This window comes from Apostichopus japonicus, chromosome 16 (assembly GCF_037975245.1).
Source record: "Apostichopus japonicus isolate 1M-3 chromosome 16, ASM3797524v1, whole genome shotgun sequence".
Lineage (NCBI taxonomy): Eukaryota > Metazoa > Echinodermata > Holothuroidea > Aspidochirotida > Stichopodidae > Apostichopus > Apostichopus japonicus.
Window position 1 is genome coordinate 37076183 of NC_092576.1, and position 21290 is coordinate 37097472.

Consider the following 21290-nt stretch of genomic DNA (forward strand, 5'->3'; position numbering starts at 1 on the left):
CTGCGATGAGTCGACAACCTTTGCGAGGATATAAGTACAAGTATACCAAAATTAATACAAACACAATAGATTCCTGGTGACCCTCAGGGTAAATAATATGTATTTACCATAAAGTAAAACATGGATCAAAAGTACGAATATGCACAAATTAATTAATCAGTAACAGTCCACTAAATCTGCAGCCTTATATACAGTATATATATTACATAACAGTATTATGAGAGATTACATTTTATGTATTTATTTGTTTAATCACAGCATTCAGGTGATAATAATAATTTAAAAACTAGTTGTGCAAGGAAGTGTTCTAAAAAACCTTTATGGCTTAACGAGTAAAGCACTCCCTGCTTAACTTTGAAAATATACATAAATATATCTCAACATTCAAAACCACCTGACCCTTGCTAAAACTTTCCCACCTTTCCCCACCCATAACTCCTGCCTATAGCCCACCCTCCACTCAAAACCTCCCATCCTTACCCTCACCCAACAGATGTTGAAAAATTGGTATTATTATGTGTATCCTCAAACAATTTGTTGGATTTTTTTTAAATGCTAAAGTTAAAATGAAACAAAACTGTTACCAAACTGCTTATCCACTAAAGAGCCTGTGTAAGAGAATGTGTAAAAGTAAGTTGGCCTGCTGCTTCGATCCTAGCAAGATCTTCTTCAGAGGCTGAATGACAAGAAACAATAACAGAAGGGACAAATACACAAACAGAATACAGACAGGTTAATGAGCAGGGTAAACACAAAAGAGACAGATGTAAGAGTATTAGTAGACAAGGGATGGAGAGAAGAAAGAAAAAAACAAGGTGAAGAGGAGAGGTAGGAGGAGATAAACTGTGGAGGGAAAAAAGGATTATGGGTAGAGGCTAGGAGTAAACTAGAGAAGGACAAAGACAGAAAGGTGTGAAGGGAAAAAAGGAGAAGAGAGCTATGAGAAGATGGGTGACAGGAGGGGGGAAGAGAAGTAGGGAAGCATAAGAAAGGTTAGTAATGTCTTTCCTGAATGTTGAGCCCATGACTTGGAATGGTTCGAAGGCATTTCATCCACCGTCTCTCTCTGGTGATTCGTACTAGGTCAGGACGGCTACCTAAAGATTAAATACCCTGTAGCGACATGTCATTAATTGTATGGTTGGGACTGTTAAAGTGCTCTGCAACCTGGGTCTCAATCTGCATGGTGTTGACTGTAACAATAGAACCACTTCTTGAGGGTGGTTTTGGTTCACCAACATACTGGATGCTGCAAACTCTACAAGAGATCAGATAGATGATATTAGAGACTGTGCAAGTGATGTGAACCTTGTATCTCAAAGTACAATGTACTCAAAGCTCAATGTAAATAACACCGTTCTATGCAATTTCATATCAACAGTCATTATTTTTATTGAGTAATCTGTATAAAAATTTTGAGCTGAATAAAATTAGCCAGATCTTTTAACGAGTCCATAGATTCTACAAACTTCTTTCAAAATTTGCAAGCCCCCCCCCCTCCCCCAACAGATTATGTGCCAATTGTTTTCCGAAATTCAACAGCAAACAAGTATTAAGACTTTAATTATTTTGGAATTTGATATTTAGACCTGCAGATGTGTGGAAATACATTTTCGGTGTCTTGCATGTTATTCAGCATGTCTACTAGACAGGCAGATTTGTCTTTGCAGATTTCATGCAGGACATCTAAAATGGAGCGGAGAACAATTGTTTGCTCCTTTTTTGCTGCCAACTTAGCTCTCTGTATAGCCAAGAGCTCCTCCTGAATTTGGCATTGCCTCACTGCTGCAGGTCGAGTTTGGAAACTCATCTGTGGTTGTAGTGGCTCTACTGGAGATGGCACAGACGGAGTTGGCTTCGAGGCATATTCTGATTCATCAGAATAGATGGTCTCCTGAAAAGAATGATTACAAAGTAATAAATAAATGAAGGATTACCTTGCTGGGTGCACAAAACCAACAATGGTAGCAGCCCTTCCACGTACAAGAGCCCAGACAAAAACACATGGACTCGGGGGGGGGGAGAGAAAATCTCCTGTGATGGGTCTGCTATACACTGGGACTAACGAAAACACCACATATTACCACTTTATTTAGTACATGGGCCCAGGTAGTAAATGGCCCAGGCCAGTAACGAGCTCTACATAACTAGTGAAGATGTGGCGATACCCACCGGAATTGTTTGCAGGTCGATACATATAAGGTTAATGTAATGTAGGCTAATATTCAATACCTGTGAGCTTGCCATATCATCCTCAGACAATATGCCGCAAACCACCTCTTTGGCTAGCACCCCCAGAACTTTCTCATAGAGAGGATCTTCCATCACTGGGGGACCACCACCTGCAATAACAATATAATAATATATCAGTTTAACTTCTCAAAGTACGTTGATTTTAGGAAGTTATTATTATTGCTATGGCCCTCTGTCAGAAAACGCTGGCCCCTGTCATGGAAGAATCACCCAGTTTGTTGAGGAGAAAACATCAATAGTTGTATCATACAGTGCTTATGGCGTCATCTCGCCGTCCTTTAATTTAGAGGCTCCCTCTTGCAAACCCCTAAAATTGGAATCTACATTCCTCAACAGAAGTGATTGGACATATAGGAATTAGCTAGCTATCGACAACCCTTGCCCCCCCCCCCCCAGCCTCCCCTTTAAATGTTGCAGCATACTGCATTCAGAAACTGCAACATTGATATTGGGAGTGAGGTTTGTCCTGTGTACTTTAACATGTTATATAATCTGACCTGTCTTGGGGGCTTTGTAGGCTTTGGCCTTGGAAGCCAAGTCTCTCCATTTCTTTCGGACCATAGTCCACTCCCGTACTGGTCCTCCAACAGTTTGAAGGACCGCTGCTGCCTTCTTCCAGTTTCTGTTGAGTATGATCAAGGTTAAACAAATTAAATACATGTTCATATTTCATCCAATAGCACCAGCACCAAAAAAAAAAGGAACCCAACACTGATATAAACAACATGATAACAGAAGGCCGCTCCATAATAAAATATAAATTTCAAACCTGGGCATCCATTAAAAAGCCAAGGAAAACAGGATATGCTCTAGATATAACTCAAGAATAGTCATATGACAACTTTTGAATTCAATCAATCAAGTGATAATTTATGGTTTCTGACATTTCAAATGATATTTTAATAACCAAAATTAGGATTTACTCAGTATATTGTAAAAGCAAGTCTTGTGTAGTGGAATCTCTTAGCTGTAGCTGCAAAAACAAAACAAACAAACATACAGACAATTTGAACACACGATGAGTGCTGTGGAATCCACAAACCTTTCCTTCATCTTCTCTTCTTTACTGGACCCCTTCCCTCCTGTGCCAAAGAGCAGTGCCTTGTGAGTGGCGACAAACTCCACTAAAGTGAGTGTTTCTACCTCCGAGAAATCTGGGCACCGTTTTCGCTTTTCCTGAAGAGGAATATTTGTTTGTGAAAATTAGGGCAATAAGATACAATGAGTGCTCTTCTGACTTGAACACTCACTGTAATAGTGACATACGACATCTTAGTCCTAGTACTAGCACAGTGAGTAGCGGTGTAATGTTAGTATAATTGTTAATGTCAGGTTAGGTCTATCCAACTAGGTTAGACCTTATTTCTTATGGGACTGACATACACGTTCAACAGCCCACTCTGTACAAGCCTAATACTAATACTGCATTCATGTAGCCTATATAGGCTTGGCATACATGAAGTTACAAAAGGTTAGTAGGTCTAGGCTACTACTAGGCCCACATCGCAGTCACAGTAGCCACTTGAGCACTGATGCGATAGCCTTAACAAGCCTAGGTCCATAGACTAGCTTTTGGCTTTGTAAAGTTGTAGCATGTAGGCTATATAGCACTAGCAGTATAACTAAGCCTACGTAGGCTAGTATAGTATCAGTAGTAACTTGAAACATGTCAGGATCTACCTTACGACTGTAATGCTAGCACATACTACCTTAGCCCTTCAAGAGGACTGTACTATGGGTTCCTCGCGATCAGCGTTGGCGGCTTCCTGACTCGGATTTGGAAAACATATGCATAGTACTTCGTTGGACTAGTCTAGGCCTTATACTAGTTATACTGATAATTGCTAACACTTGGCCTATGCTTGAATTACGGTTAAACAAGTGCTAAATATTGTTACTAGGCTATTTGGCTCCATTACGTCTGCACTGTAGCTTATTAATAACAACGAAGGAGACAACTTTATGTCTCGATAACTTCATGAGAAAACTCTCCGTCTATTTGACGTCAACATATAAATATTACATAAGTTTTGGCCAAATATTGTGATTATAAAAGGCATTTTACTTGGTATTTACCTTTCCCATTCTTGCAATTGTAAAGTTCGTTCGTGCGATGAACTGTTAAAACTTTTCGCGGTCAAAGGTCACAGCCTCGTTCATGTCAACAAAAATAAAATGTACGCATCTTAAGACGCGACTTAAAGTGAACAGCTTTATCACACTGTCAATAACGCCTGAGATTAGTTAGTTTCTTAGGGGACTTTCCCTAGTTCTTAACTAGTATATTAATTCAACATTTACAAAGATCTAGTTCATAGCGAAATTATGCTTAATATTTTGAGAAATAAATATGTATATTAATAACTGTCAAATACTTTATATATTGATAGGCCGTGGCTATTCTTACAACTAGTCGTAACAAATATTTATAAACTATTCTTACTACATCGGCGAATTCATGCGAATTAAAAGTAAATAAAGCAACTGCACATGTAGTAGGGGTAACCCTAACTCTAACCCTCAATCCAACCCTAACCCTAAACCTAACCCTAACCGGAAATTATTGTTACTCCTCGTCGTAAAAATAGTACGCCTAGTTGTAAAAATAGCAACTGTGCATGCGCAAAAGGGAATTATTGTTATGACTAGTCGTAAGAATAGCCACTTTGATATTGATAACCATTTGCTCTGTATTAATATATTTTTTCCCTATACACTTGTTTCCCTTTGGTTTCTTTTCTTATTAATTTCATACATACCCGTATCTTTTCTCTCTTTCCTTTCTTCAAGTTTCTTCAACAGTTATTATTTTCAAATAGACGGAAACAAGTTATACTTAAAAAAATATATTCTTTACAGAATCAAATCAACATCAGGAAGGCCTACGGATGATTTAAAACCAGACAGTGTCTAGAAGTGACTTGTCTATTGCAATCCCCAGGTACTTGTTTGTCAGTAAATTCCTGGGGCCTGTTTCACTAAACTCGACTTACGCACACAGGACTTAGTGCTCCGCGGACTCGACTTACACTAAGACGCGTCTTAGTGAAGAACAGTTTTGTGAAACCGAGATCCAAACACCTGGGGATTGCAATAGACAAGTCACTTCTAGACACTGTCTGGTTTTAAATCATCCGTAGGCCTTCCTGATGTTGATTTGATTCTGTAAAGAATATATTTTTTTAAGTATAACTTGTTTCCGTCTATTTGAAAATAATAACTGTTGAAGAAACTTGAAGAAAGGAAAGAGAGAAAAGATACGGGTATGTATGAAATTAATAAGAAAAGAAACCAAAGGGAAACAAGTGTATAGGGAAAAAATATATTAATACAGAGCAAATGGTTATCAATATCAAAGTGGCTATTCTTACAACTAGTCATAACAATAATTCCCTTTTGCGCATGCACAGTTGCTATTTTTACAACTAGGCGTACTATTTTTACGACGAGGAGTAACAATAATTTCCGGTTAGGGTTAGGTTTAGGGTTAGGGTTGGATTGAGGGTTAGAGTTAGGGTTAGGGTTACCCCTACTACATGTGCAGTTGCTTTATTTACTTTTAATTCGCATGAATTCGCCGATGTAGTAAGAATAGTTTATAAATATTTGTTACGACTAGTCGTAAGAATAGCCACGGCCTATCAATATATAAAGTATTTGACAGTTATTAATATACATATTTATTTCTCAAAATATTAAGCATAATTTCGCTATGAACTAGATCTTTGTAAATGTTGAATTAATATACTAGTAAAGAACTAGGGAAAGTCCCCTAAGAAACTAATCTCAGGCGTTATTGACAGTGTGATAAAGCTGTTCACTTTAAGTACTGTTACTGGAATTTTCAACAACAAACATCACATGGTGAATGCGGTTGTGGGCTTTCGTGGATATCATGAATGGTGGGGGGGGGGGGGGGTTGATGGGGCGGTATCAGTATTTGGAATAGAAATTATTACAACTTCACTACCGTTTTTACTAAAATACTTGTTTGAAAAGATAACTTTGTGGATAACTTCCTTGCCAAGCACCATTTCTTTTCTGAGAGTACCTAAGATTTCAGGCCTGGACGGTCTACATCTATGGCATTATTAGAATTACTGGACAAAAACACTAGATCACCAAAACATCAGTTATTGATGGTTCATTGACCACTGTTTAAACTTAACAAACTGGAACATTATGGAATTCGGGGAATTGTTCATAACAGGCATACTAGCTATTTGTCAATAATTGGGCCGATAAAGTCTTAAAAAAATTGATGTCCCATCATGGTTTTAGATTGGACAATAAATTATTTATTTAAGACGGAAATACATATTTACATAGTAACTAGCTTATTCACTCCAACACAAGTTATAACAACGGACCAAAGTCCTTGTAACCAAGATCAACATAGCAAAAGAAGAAAACATTACTTATTAATCTCAATCCGTTAATATAACATGTACACATCTACCGCACCTAACCTTGTTCCTTCCATCTCCCCTTAAAAAAAACAACTAGACCCTGTAATATATTACTTCCTTTACCCTCTTCTTTCCCTTTCCACTATAAGTTGTTTCCTCAGCCCCTTCTTACCTTACTCTAACCCTCCCATGTTACACTTGTAGTTGACCCCCCCCCCCCCGCCACACCCTTCCTGCTGATATAGTAATATTTCTTCAAGGTCATTGATGTACCATTTCATTATTTATGTATTGGATTTTCGTTACCGAAAGGAAGTATATTTCATCAGTGCGATTTTCCATTATAGTTCGTACTTTTTATTCATCTTTTACAGTACCACCTCCCCCCCCCCCCGTGCGCCTCTGGTGGGAAGAAAAAAACAAGAAACAAACAATGTTGGAGAGCAACGTCTGTAGTAGCTGTGACCTACAGTATTAATGGCCTTTCTCTCTCTAATACTAATACACGCACAATCACAAAAATGAATTTCATCCAGATAAGACTGCTTCACCATACAAAAGTTTTATCCCCTTTCAGTCAATATTCTACTATACTATTACCGTACAGTGATCATGCTGTTTCTACACACACTGTGTATATCTGACATATGACATCTGTGTACAGTCATACCAGTGATGGTTAACTTTCCTTTCATTGTAATCTATATGATGATGTGTACAATGCATAGCAAGCTCATTGTATTCTTTATACTTGACCTGTCAATCGCGCTGTAATACGTCACGTGACTAAACGACTGCAGCTACGGTATCTGGATACGTCAATGATCTGTTATTCTGAAGGTCATTTTGACAAGTACTAAGTCTGTCTCTATTTTATTATTATGTTAGCCATAAGATGTTTGGAAGAAAACGATACTAACTAAACATCTTATACGATTTCATTAGGCATACTATTATATCGAAAGCGATCTTAATAAATTGGGGTAATATGTTTCAGTTGGCGGATTTTTGTATTCTGCCAGGGAAGAATAGGATCACTACTACTGGTGCCCCCTCCCCCCCCCCCCCACCAATTCTGTCAAATGGCTTTAGGGGAACATTAGATTTTGTGTTCTGCTTTATGCATTGTTTTACACATGTAATTGAAGATATAAAAGCACGCTAGAGTATTCTGATGGTAGCCGTAGCCTATATATTCTGATGGGAATCCATATGGGGAGTTAAGATATAAATGAATTGTTAGGCAGTGTTGTTATTATTTGTTAACATGTCAATTTTCCTTCCAAAATACTTTACAGATGTGTGAGATTGTATAACAGAGGAAGGAACAATTATTGATGTATTGCATTCTATTGATTAATCTTTATACTGCAGTATCAAAAGTAGTAACATTTAAAGAAGGATGTAATGACAAATGACTGATTCTATTTCTTTCTCTGATTATAGCCTAATGGACTGTCTGCTGCCCTCATCGATATCCGTCGGACCATCTCTATCCACACTGAAATCTCGGGGAGTGAAAGGTAAAGTTCATATTTATTATTCGATTGATGACTCTGTCATGTGTCATGTTGTTTACAGTTCACACCATTCCAGTAGCCGACATTGATTGGGTTTTAGTTTCAGTCAAACTGAGGGGGCTAAATATCACAGGGCGTCATTGCCTGTTGCAGTAAACATGTACAGATATTCATGAGTCGGAAACTTTGGGAGATATCGTTAATTGTTGATGTTGTATAATACACAGTATAGTGTACTTTGCAACAAGTTAAGTAAATTGGTGTTCTTGATGAAGTCAATCTGCTGCATTAACGACTGTCATAAGCCATCACGATCCTACATTATTTAGAAGAAAATACATATAACTGTGTACTGAGCCCATCTTACAGAAACCAATACTACAATAAAATAAAGACAGGCTGTTTGATTGCGTACGTCATTAGAAATAGCTATATAAACAGTATCGTAGGAATCGATTTAACATACGGAGACAGAAAGGGATTTTGTTAGGTCTTAGTTTTTTTTCGGTACTACGGTGGTTAAAGGGGGATACTGGAAATGTTGCTTTTTTATACCAAAAATTCAGAATTTCAATCTCAAATTTCGCAGCATTACAGAGTTACGACTAATGATCCAACTGTATGATCTAGCACTGCCTTGTAATGCATCCTTTAGTTAAACATACAATGGAGGGCAGAATATTTATTCTGTACCCCATCGCGAAGAACATATTTTGAAAAGTGTCGGTACCCGCCCTTTGACCTGGTATTGTGCTATGGATTCACGGCTACGAAAATGCTGCAAATACTGACAAACACTAGTAGATGATTTCCAAAGTTAACAAAATTACACATGTATTGTAACATCGTTAAAATGTTAACACTCGCAGGCTAATTACACTGTCGGGTATTTGTGAAATTTTAGTAATGTCTGAAATATATGTTTTTCCCAAGGATTAAGATCTTTCCTAAATGGCGAAATAAAGGTACTTTATCTTTATATACCTGCGAATTGCAGTGTGAGATAGATATGCTTCGTGTTCATTAAGGCCGATGTTCAAGTTATATGTACAATCACATTAACCAGGTGCGTATCCAGGGGGGCGTTTGGGGCGCGCGCCCCCCGGGTAAGAAAAAGAGGAGAGAGAAAAAGAGAAGAAAAAAGGAAAAACGAGGGGAAAAAGAGGAGGAGGAGAGGAAGGAAGGGAAAAGAAAAAGAAGAGAGAGAAGAAGGAGAAAAGGAGGGAGTAAAAGAAAAACGCGAAGACACCGGGAAGAGAAAGAGGAACAGTGACATCATTGCAGCCCTGAAGGGTAGCCAGTGACGGATCAATGATTTCGTAAAAGTGTGCCTCACCCTACCCCATACACTGACAACTCCATTTTTTGGACGTTTCCATTTTCCTCTCTCACTAATGATCTATATATATATATACTATATATGGTCTATTATAACGCGTGTGTAGAATTGTGCTATGAAACCAACTGTGGCTGGTCTCGAACTCGACCGTGTCGTCCGGGAACATGACGCATTTTGGAATGGGGGCGACCGCCCCTCCCCCATTCAGCATTTTTTTAAATGATATCGCTAAGTAATTTCAAAATAGAAAGTGCTTAGATGCAACTTACAAGGCCTGGGAAGTGTCATTTCCAGCGATCTGGGAGACATTTTCGGCCAAAATTTGCTTGTACGCTTCGCGCTAACAAATGGTCCTGGGTAGTGCCATTTCCAGCTATCTGGGAGGCATTTTCGGCCAAAATTTTCTTGTACTCTTCGCGCCAACCTATGGTGGCGCTACGCTTAGATAATTTGCCTACAGGCTTCGCCCCTCCCTTGGCAAATTCCTCGCTACGCGCCTGTTCGAATTTGTAACGCAAACAGCAGATATCACATCATATCAGTGACCATGAAAATGGCGTTCCAGGATGAAAATCCTCAAAACTGTCCGACTTGCCTGAAAAAAATAACCAAAAATTTTCGCGCGCGAAGCGCGCGTTCAACGTGTCAATTCCAATATCATATAAGCAAGCATCGGTTATTACATCGCATGCCATCATTTACCGTACGGTCCGTTCAAATTGCGCAGTATATCGCGGGATGCTAATGTAAACAACGACATGTCTCATATAGATATATAAAAAGCATGGAGGTCCAATTATGTCAAAAGTTTCTTTTACATTAGTAATGGCGAATTAGGGGCTGCACCCCCGCCGCGCAGTGGCGGAGCGTCCATATGGTCAGGGGGCGCATGCGCCCCCTGAAGGACTCAAATGGACTGCTGGCGCCTTTTTCAGCTCTTTACCACTTTTTACTTATTCTAGATTATTGACTTTTTTTATTGCGCTCTCATCTACTTATTGACATTTGTCACATTTTGTTGGTGTACTTTGGCGATGACACTCTATTCTTCGTTTATCTGCAAATTAGCCAGGCCCTGAAAGGGTCATTACCGGCGATCTAGGGAGTATCTTTACTCAAAATTTGTCTGTGCGCTACGCGCCAACCAGTGGTGGCGCTCCGCTTAGATAGTGTCGAAAGCGCCCCTACAGACCATTCTCGCCCCTCCTGACCAATACCCCTAGCTCCGCCACTGCCGCCGCGCCTCCTACGCCTATGTGTGTATAGTTTTCGGTTTCGGAAATATCTGCTATTTTTTCATTTCCTTCAACCAAGTTTTATAATAGCCGTTATAAGAGGTTTAATATTGTACACCAATAAATTAACTGTGTCTGAATTTTCGAAAATTTCTGACCAACATTCTGCATCACACTTCCCTCTACTCGTGCAATTTTGACCGGTCTGTTAGGGATTGAAGGTAGTTTTTCTATATTGGTTGTCCATAGATGAAATTTTGTACAACATTATGGGTATGTTTTGAAGTGAGTTTATTCACGAGAAAAGCAAAGACCCACAGGACATGCGATCAGGTCGAACATGACGTGTGCCGGGTTGACAATCTTCAAAAAGGTTATGGATGAGGGAAAAAAAAACTATTAGGAAATACTTGGTTCTCAGGCCAAAAGTGTACATCTGGTTGGTCATTTCAAGCCCGAGAAGTGCCGTTTCCGGTGATCTGGGGGGGGGGGGGGTATCAAAACCAGAAATTTTCTTGTACGCTGCGCGCCAACCGAAGGTGGCGCTCCGCTTAGATAGTAATTCGCGCCCCCCGGGTAAGAAAATCCTGGATACGCGCCTGTTAACGGTTTGAGATTTGGCGGAATGGTAATCACTCGCAATTCTAAACAACTATTTAATAAATGTCAAATATTGCAGATTAAAACAAACAATTACAGTTTTAAATGTGTCTGATGATCTTATCGTGTAACATTGAACAGATTGATAGTTTATTTAATATTTCATGGTATTTGGGTGCTACCAGGGACTGGAACGGATAGAGGGATTCATTGAGAATATTTACTGCTTTTTTTGTGTGTGTTTAATATGCATTCTCAGGTATATCTCACCTACAGTATGTCTGACTTAGCCATCTTCTCAATATTCACAAGAACACGTGACACCATGACAACCTAAAATATTTTAGCGAAAAGAAAGAATATGCATCCCTAGAGACAATAAAGATCTTAGTTAAACGTACTATGGTTGATTATATTGTGTTTGTTGAAATTGTTACATTCACTAATACATCATTGATATTCTTTTATGCGTTATAGCCTATATATAATATTGTTTTTTTAATCGTGTTTGTTTCTTACAGTTTTCTGGATTCCTGATGCTCATAAGCTTGATGAACAATATAAGCTTAATCTCGACTCTGGTATTTGGCAAGTAAGTACTCATATCATCTCTTGTATGATGATGATGTTATTATATTTGTTTTAATAACATTTCGAGATGTAATTACTAGAATGAGCATGAACATACAACTGGTGTGGTACTTGAGTATCCCCAGACGTTTGTAATTCAGTGCAAGCCAATGGACACAGCATGGCTTAGTCAAAGTAACATACAGGAAGTAATAACTGTTTAATTGAGTCATATGTCGGTTATCAGTTGATGGTTAATGAATGAGAAGTAGTATATATAAAGATAGTACTGACATATCGGGTGAGTAGAGACAAGGAAGCAAAACACGTTGAGTGATTTGATGGAAGTTAATAGTAATCCTATATTTATAAATAGGCTATGTGTGGTTTAACTTATGTAGTTAACAAATATTACTAAACATACACTGAGTGGAGTAAAGTAATGTAGTCAACAAATCTTACTAAATATACACTGGATGGATTAAAGGGATGTTGTCAACAAATATTGCATAATATACACTGGAGGATTAAAGGCATGTATTCAACAAATATGACTTAATATACACTGAGTGGATTAAGATGTAGTCAACAAATATTACTGAACACACACTGAGTAGTTGAGAATTATGTAGTCAACAAATATTTCAAAATTTGCACTGAATTGATGAAACTGATTTGCAATCAATAACGAAAGAACAAATAGGGCAGTGGGTTGATTAAAATGAACTTTAACAAATATTACTTAACAATTAAATGGTTGGTTTAAAGTGATGTACTAGGCAATCATTGCTAAATATGCAATAAATGGATTGGATTGATATAAGATTGATAAACATATTGAACAGCATAATGTAACTTATTCCACGAGCCCGATTCAAGTAGTAATGTAGTGACGTATGTTACAAGCCATTAAATGGGTATAGCATTAAGTGTAGTAACAGTCACCATGGTAAAGTGACGAAGTATTAGTATACTATATTACATACCTAACAGTGAGAGGTTTAAAGTCATGTAGAGAACAAATATAACTAATCAATCATTAACATATTGGTTTAAATGACGAAGTGAACACAAACTTCTCATCATCCAATGAGTAGGGTAAAGTGATAGTAATCAATCATATATCCATAACAATCCAATCAAGCACTCGGTAACTAAAGGTACAATTAAAAAAAACAAAACATACACACATATATATTTGCCTTATGACCAACTGAAATGTCATAGTAATGCAGAAATGTCATATTAATGAATTCCCTATTAAACACACTACATATAATTGATGGTAAGGATAAACATTTTTAATTATGATTTCCACTCTTATACATCCAAATATCTCAAGTTTATGATTATCCACACCGCCCCCCCCCCCCCCACAAAAAAAAATACACATTTACAATTATTAGGCCTTATGTCCACACATTCTGATTGCATAAGCTGTAATGTTTAGATGAGAAAAGCAGTGACTTATTAGTAAACATTTTCTGTATATTATAATTCCACTCTTATACATCCACGTTTTTAAAAATGATCATAGTATTAAACAAAATTCTGAAAATGATCATTAACCCTGCCCTCAACAAGAAAATAAACAATAATAATGTAAATGACTAGGCCTAATACTAAAGCAATCTGTTTGCATGATTTTTATTCTTCTTTGTCTTGTAGAAGGTTGGATCCTGGTAGATGAATTACGCAAGTAGATGTTCCTGAAGACAACCTGTTCTGATCCTGCTGGAGTTAATATACACCACTCAGTTCATCGACAATAGCTTTTCCGAGGTTTACACAAAACAAGTTGGGAAGGTACTGAGAAACTTCAAAGGGAATTCTGGTCTCTATATATAATTGTGACGTTGTTACAACATTGGCCATCGTCCTCTTTAAATCTTTCTCTGTGCTTTAATCACCATCGCTGTTTTCATATACCATGTGTCGATATTTGTTTACATTTCTTGCTTAGGGGACTGTTAGTTATGTAGTTAAGTTTACATCATCATACTTGTTTTTAACTCTCTCGATTTTATGCTGAGATTATCAAATTTGTTTATTCTGTTAAGCAATTGTTTCTTGTATCACTGCATGGATATTTCTTCTGTCAATTATATAGAATGAACCATTTATGTCAGAATGACGTGTTTATCAATAAGTTATACCAGAAAAGAATACACACAATATTTGGGAAAAAAAAAAACTTGTTCATCGAATTGTACTTGATGGAGTAATTACAAAGAAAATGGAATTTTGATGATTTTGGCTGCCTCGATTTTTCGGATTTCACATTGTGACTTAGGTAAAGTTTGAAAGAAGGTTGCGTAACACTGTAGATACAGTTAAAGTTCGTGGTAGTATTAGAAAGACGGTAATTTAACGTTTTCCAAGTGTAACCGTGGTTGTCACATAAGTACAGTACAAACACCACATATCATGAAACCAGGAATCTTGAAAGAAAGAACACTGATCCAACAGTATTTATGTAGTTTATCTCCGTGTTGATTAATTTAGAGGTACATATTGTGTCATGATAATTATAGTGATTCTATAACGAGAATCGATGCGTGAGTGGTTATGGATAGTGTCAGTAAGTAAATAAAGAAACTGCATATGGTGGAGAGGTTATGGAGACTTAATTACGTCATGGAAATGTCCAGACTGAGGCATGTCTTTTCAACTCTTGGAAATCTATAAGTATGTTATAATTTAAAGCAAATAGAATAACTAAACTTGACGCGAAATTTGGAACAAAATTGTACAAAAGATGAATAGTGACATATGGATATCAGAGTATGTGAATGGTGAGATATGTATTTTTTGTATTATAGTAAACAATTAAGTCAGTTTCTGTACAATAATGAATTTAATATTAAATAATTTGGAGTATCCATTTCTTTATTTTGCTACTCGTGATATAATTTCTAAGGGGGACGAATTAATGAGCGTTCTTAAAGTTTTAGTACTTGTTAGCCAAATTTAAACTTCGACCTTTCCAGCTTACTGCACTAAAAGTTAGAGAAATGACATGGTTACATGAATTTTTCATATCAAAAGATATTAGTTTCATTGAGTTATCTGTCGTTTACAAGCTTAAGCAGAATAAAAATCGCCAGCTTTGTTAACGAGTCCGTAGATTAAACAAACCCTACAAACACGATACATAACTTGAATGTATCCGTTACATTGCACTTTGGGGCCATATGTTACATATAGAGACAGCATAACAGATACTTAACATATATTTTATTTTGTTTTGTAACTTCAAAGCGCAACTAATACATAAAATAAGTTTATCAGTTACGTTGCAGTTCAGTACATTTGTTACACATAAAGACAGCGAAACAGTTACTGAACATATACGTTCTTTGCTTTAGTAACTGTTATTCGTAACTAATACACACAATATTATTGTATCTGTTACAGTGTATTTTGGGTCATATCTCACATATATAGACAACACAACAGACACATAACAGATACATTACTTTGTTTCCTAATTTTTATGCATAACTAAAACATACGACATGACTGTATCCGTTACATTGCACTTTGGGGCCATATGTTACATATAGAGACAGCATAACAGATACTTACCATATAATTTATTTTGTTTTGTAACTTCAAAGCGCAACTAATACATAAAATAAGTCTATCAGTTACGTTGCAGTTCAGTACATTTGTTACACATAAAGACAGCGAAACAGTTACTGAACATATACGTTCTTTGCTTTAGTAACTGTTATTCGTAACTAATACACACAATATTATTGTATCTGTTACAGTGTATTTTGGGTCATATCTCACATATATAGACTACACAACACACACATAACAGATACATTACTTCGTTTCGTAATTTTTATTCGTAACTAAAACATTATGACAGCATGACTGTATCCGTTACATTGCACGTTTGGGCCACATGATACATATAGAGACGGCATATATACTTAGCATATAATTAATGGTGACAAAAAACAGCCGCTCGAAGTGTCATTCCGTCCACCCACAGTTTTGACATACTGTCCTTATAACATCATTGTCTTCTTTTAATCGCTGCTACCTTCAGCCAGGCCACGAGGTGGTAGTATACGGTGGTTAAAGTTGAGGTCGCTGTATACTGTACCGATGAACGTCAACAAACAGAAATTACAATAGACCGGTGCGCAGAGCGGGTGGTCATGTCATGACCTTGACATCCAGTTTTCCTGGGTATACCTAGCCTTGCCGCAAATGATCGCTACATGATGTGATTGGCCATCGAGTCTCACGTGATTGCCTTACGTACCAGACATACGTCATATAGTCAGTGTTGGCCTATGTTATTGGCTACTGAAACTTACGTGACACAGAATTGATCTGCCTACATTGGACATTTTCTATCGAATCAAGCGGTGTATAAGGAAGATGTAGGCGTGGTTAAGGCTTCACTTACAACAGTTACAGCTGTCGATTGGCTATTGAGATGCCCGTAATAATTCTCCCATTTTGGTAAGATGGTAAAACAATTTCATGTAACATGAACGGGCTGTAACATTGTCTTTCTTGTGTAAACCCCTTTATCCGAAGAGCACGCGACGTGGAAGAGATAAGCTACAGCACCAGTCTATCAACACTATTGCGAACGTGCAGTGGCGTTGTCAGGGTGGCCTGGGGGGGGGGTGGGGGCGGAGGCACTTGCCCTCCCGCCACCAGGTGCCCCCAGATGAGATTTGGAGTGTCAAAAAATACTCAAACAAAAAATTATAAAGTACTCTAATTCTTAAATTCTCAAAGCAAAAAAATTACTTCAAGTTGCAAAATATAGCACCAGATTGCATCTAAGGATCCTTAATTTATAAAACATGTCTCGAGGCGAAATGGTTAATTTTCATTTTATGTATAATGTTGTATCCGTCTAAATTAAAAAACGTAAATTCAGGAATCCCCTAGCTACGCCATTGTGCATGCATATACCCAGTAAACATTTTGACGTCGGACCCAGTACGCATCACACTGGCGGTCCGCTGGCGTAAAAACGCTGGCGGTAAAACGCTGGAGGTCCGCCAACGGACCGATAGACATTGCTGCTTGGAAAAACCCAGCGTATTGCCGACAGCGGACCAACAGCGTATCGACGTCGTAAAAAAGCCGGCGGTTACACACTGGAGGTCCGCCAACGGACCGATAGACATTGCTGCTTGGAAAAACCCAGCGTATTGCCGACAGCGGACCAACAGCGAATCGACGTCGTAAAAAAGCCGGGGTTACACGCTGGAGGTCCGCCAACGGACCGATAGACATTGTTGCTTGGAAAAACCTAGCAGAATTCCGACAGGAGACCGACAGCGTAACGCCGTAGAAAATTTCCCACAAATATTATGTTATGAAAGTCACTCAGCAATTTACACAAGCTCACATACACATTGACCAGCGGGTCTGTCCAAAATCTTAGGTCTCTATGTGAATGTTTAGTTAAAGATGAATTTCTACTAAACTATTTTACCTGTGCTTTTTGTATATATTTGTTCCTGTGGAGAGAAAAATTAAGAATACTTGGATTTTGTGTACATTAGTATAGGCCAGGTTTAGGTGCGGCTGCATGGGCTAATACGTTATTAGGCAACGGCTGGTGGTCCGCTAATGGACCGACAGATATTACAGCTGGCTTGTAAGTCCAGCGGAATGCCGACAGCAGTACCGCCGGAGGAAATATTGGATAGCTTTTGTGCAAAGTTGGCGGGAAGTTACCTTACCACACTGGCACAATTAACAGAATAATATTTTCCTAAAACCTATATTCGCCAATAACTATAAGGTAATTAAAGATTGAGCTAACTCAAAGTAGTTAAATTTTGCTTACCATCCAATGTAATATATATTATCATACACTACATAATATTTGAAGGGGAAAAAAAAATACTGATCGAGCGAGTCTGACGGATACCACATTAAGAAATGTTGGCAAGCGTTCGGGCAAAATGGGCGGGTAATACCCTTAACCACAGGAACACTTACAGAATAATATTTTCCCAAATTCGAATTCTGAAATAAATATTGAGCAATAACGTTATAAGCGATATCTAAATACTTGAATAAATTTCAACTATCCCAAGAAGTATTTATTAATCAACAATTTAGCGTAGTTGAGAGAAAACAGTTCAGAAAACATTTTTCACTGATCGAACGAGCCTAGTATAACCGGCATCCAATCGCTAAACCGCAATGCTCAGTGTCCTCAGATCAGTGTTACCAGAGTTAGCGTTTTTACACTAGATCTAGCGTTTTTAGTCATTTGTGGGGTTCTAGCGCACGTTTTTTTTTTCTAATGTTGGTTAATTCTATCGTTTTTTGCCTAAAACTAGTTAAATTTACCAAAATTGACCACTTTTCAGATTTTTTAGACAAAATTCTTACTTGGCGACCCATCCAAATTTATTTTGAGTATTTTTGCCCAATCTTCGGAATTTCCTACCGAAAATTTCCATATTTTTTTCAAATTTTCTGGGTCAGACTATCACTCAAATCAACTATTCAAAATCTATTTTGTGATCGGTGACCATTCATCCTACGAATCTGTGCTAAATTGACTCCAAACAACACGAATGTTAGGGAAACTACCATTTAGCGTTTTCTAGGGTTTTATTTTCGCAAATCTAGCGTTTTCTCGTCAGCTGTCGCTGGTAACGCTGCCTCAGATATAGCAGCTAGTTTGAAAAGCGGTCGCTTTCGTAATTCTTTACAACTCTTTTGATGTTGGATATCCTGATCTATTCTTTTGAAAGTACTTGCAGTCTGCAGATACAAATTTGCTTAAGGGGTATGTACCTGTTTTTTCTTACTAAGGGTTGACAGTTGTACATAATTGATTTAGCAAGTATTTGAAGTGACTATTTTTTAAATAAACTTATACGTAATCTAGCGTGCTGTTGCAATATTTAACGCTGGGACTCATTTTCTCGCTTTGTAATTTATAGGCGTAATGAAATGAGAGCAACTTATTTCACTGTGTTCGTCATTATTTCTTCATATGTAACCGCATGTGTGATTCAGTAAAATCTGCAGGTAGACCAATAGCTCTGTTCTGGTTATCAAAATACAAACCATTTTTTGTGTAAAAAATATTGTCAAAGTTATGTTAACTGGTTATGTAAAATGTTATTTAACAAAAACATTACAGTTTGGTTATTAAGATAGAAAACTATCTGTGTAACGATTCTCTTACAGTTACATTATAAGTTACATATAATATTTTGTAACAACAAAATTACAATTTGGTTATCAATTTACCAACTCTGTTGTGTAACAATACTATTACAGTTACCTCACTACGTTACATAATATTTTGTGGAACAATATCATTACAGTTTGATTATCGAGATGCCAAACATTTTGTTTAACAATTCTGTTATGGTTACATTATTAAGTGACGTAAAATATTACAATACGGTTACAAGCTGGTACGTGCACGAGGTTACATGTATGTTACTAAATTATATAACCTAATGTTACAAAACATGTTACATAACATGTTAGGTAACTGGATCATTACTATTATGCAAACATTTTGTGAAACAATTATGTTAACGGTTACTTTATAAGGTGACGTAACATATTACGAAACTGTTACAAGCATGTGCGTCCACAAAGTTGCATGTCTGTTTCCGATTTATGTAATGTAACGTTACATAAAATGTATATGTAACTTTCACAAAACCGTTGCATAAAAAGTTTGTAGGGAACTTCAATCAAAATTTGCAAGCCCCGCCTAAATGATGATGCGCCAATCAAACCTCTCTGTTTTGTTTACGACCGTTCGGCAGTAGTGTAATGAACATGCTGACATGGGCGGTTGCAGTGATTTTAAGGTATATCGTTCGCGTCATAAGGGTAACAGAAAATAAATTTATTTATTTCGATTGCGACAGCTTTTCTCTATTAACCCATCTGGTCAGAGTGCACGTAGAATAACAACATTGAATCTACTTCGGAAGTTTGTTTTCCTAAATTCATCATCAAGTCAGGTATTGTGACTTAAACATAATTTTTTTTTGTTTTTGTTTTTATGTGTTGTGCATATTTCATACTTTAAATTAAGAAGTGCAAATATTGTGAGGGTTTATCGGAACATCAACGCTTCTGTAACATATCCATTCTTCGTTGCGTAGAAAATTTTTACAACAATGAATACAAATATTAATATGTGATTGCATTTGATTTGTACTATAGCCTTACCTGTAAATTTTACTTACCTTTGACTTTGACTGGTTTCCCAGAACCACTTGTTAGGATTGCATATGATCGGTTGTCATATTTAGAGATATTTATGCTTCTCTGATTGGTGGAAAGTGAACATGTGATGGTTATATATGCAAACTTTATTTCACCACCGACGGTTTTTCATTGTATGCCAAACCATAACTTTTAATAAAAGTAAACTAAATCATCTGTACAGTTGTTATTAACACATTATTGACACGATATCACCAAACTTTAAACCAAGGCCCTACTGGACCGGAGTTGAAGCTAATAGACCCGTTTAGAATTGTTCTCTATGGATGTGTGTAAGTGTATAATTGAGCAGGGATGCCTAACTATACGGAACTGGTCGATGAGGGCAATGGACGATTCATGTCACACGGCATGGTGGGGACTCACATATGTCCTGACGAGGTATTGGTGTCAGGGAACTTGACCCGCAGCGTCAATAGCCACATTGGACAGAACAAACAGTCTATGCAAATTAGGTGAATGCGTGGTGTGTCGGTCACCGTTAATGATGTGCTGTGTAGCTTCCTCATTGTGTTACCACGTGACACCTGTGCACTCTTTCAGTGCCGTGCGCAAAGGAGCACCTGGGAAATTCCATCTCCTCATATCGTATGTCGGGGAATAATGTTGCAGTCCGGTATTTAAACATTCAGCCAGGGAAAATTAGTTCACAACTCCGGGTGCACCCCTTCCACCTACCCACCCCTTTTCAACCTCACACAAAATATTAGTTACCATAACATTGGATTTATAAAGATATTAATATAGAACTAACTTATAATTTGAATAAATGCACCATTGCACGTCTAAACTTTGAATTTCTGCTGGATCGGAGATGGGGGGGGGGGGGGGGGAGGTGTGAAAGGGCCAGTATAACCCTTACATGTGAGTAGGCTTTAAACATGCGATTGAGAAGAGATTTTGAATTTCCCCCACCCCCTGCTAAAACCCCCTGTGTGCTTCCTAACTGGTTGTAAGTGTCGTGTCGTTCAGACGAACAATACATTGTTAAAGTGGTGTTACATAGATGTGTGACTGTTTGAGAGAGAGTAAATTCATTTAACTACCTAAACCACCTGTCAAAACACAAATAACTTGACTCTTACGTCATGCAATGAAA

General features: G+C 37.5%; 2 protein-coding genes across 6 annotated transcripts in view; one reads left to right on the forward strand and one right to left on the reverse strand.

Moving 5' to 3' along the window:
• LOC139982257 (uncharacterized) overlaps positions 1 to 21290 on the forward strand; it is a 153356-nt gene that overhangs the window by 103509 nt on the left and 28557 nt on the right. For 2 of the 5 annotated variants that reach the window (XM_071994927.1, XM_071994928.1), the window contains exons 22-24: positions 8109 to 8185; positions 11878 to 11948; positions 13595 to 15058. The exons of 1 other annotated variant lie outside the window; for it this stretch is intronic. In XM_071994927.1, coding sequence (XP_071851028.1) covers positions 8109 to 8185; positions 11878 to 11948; positions 13595 to 13612 — 166 coding nt within the window. In that variant the 3' untranslated portion in view covers positions 13613 to 15058. Of the gene's footprint in view, positions 1 to 8108; positions 8186 to 11877; positions 11949 to 13594; positions 15059 to 21290 lie in introns of those variants that run through there. 2 more of the 5 variants (XM_071994930.1, XM_071994931.1) reach the window with 1 other exon arrangement.
• LOC139982268 (uncharacterized) lies at positions 207 to 4384 on the reverse strand. The gene is made up of 5 exons (XM_071994947.1): positions 4330 to 4384; positions 3296 to 3429; positions 2751 to 2875; positions 2233 to 2342; positions 207 to 1894 (listed from the first exon to the last, which is right to left on the reverse strand). The coding sequence occupies exons 1-5, from the start codon at positions 4336 to 4338 to the stop codon at positions 1565 to 1567; spliced, it is 708 nt and encodes a 235-aa protein (XP_071851048.1). The 5' UTR covers positions 4339 to 4384; the 3' UTR covers positions 207 to 1564.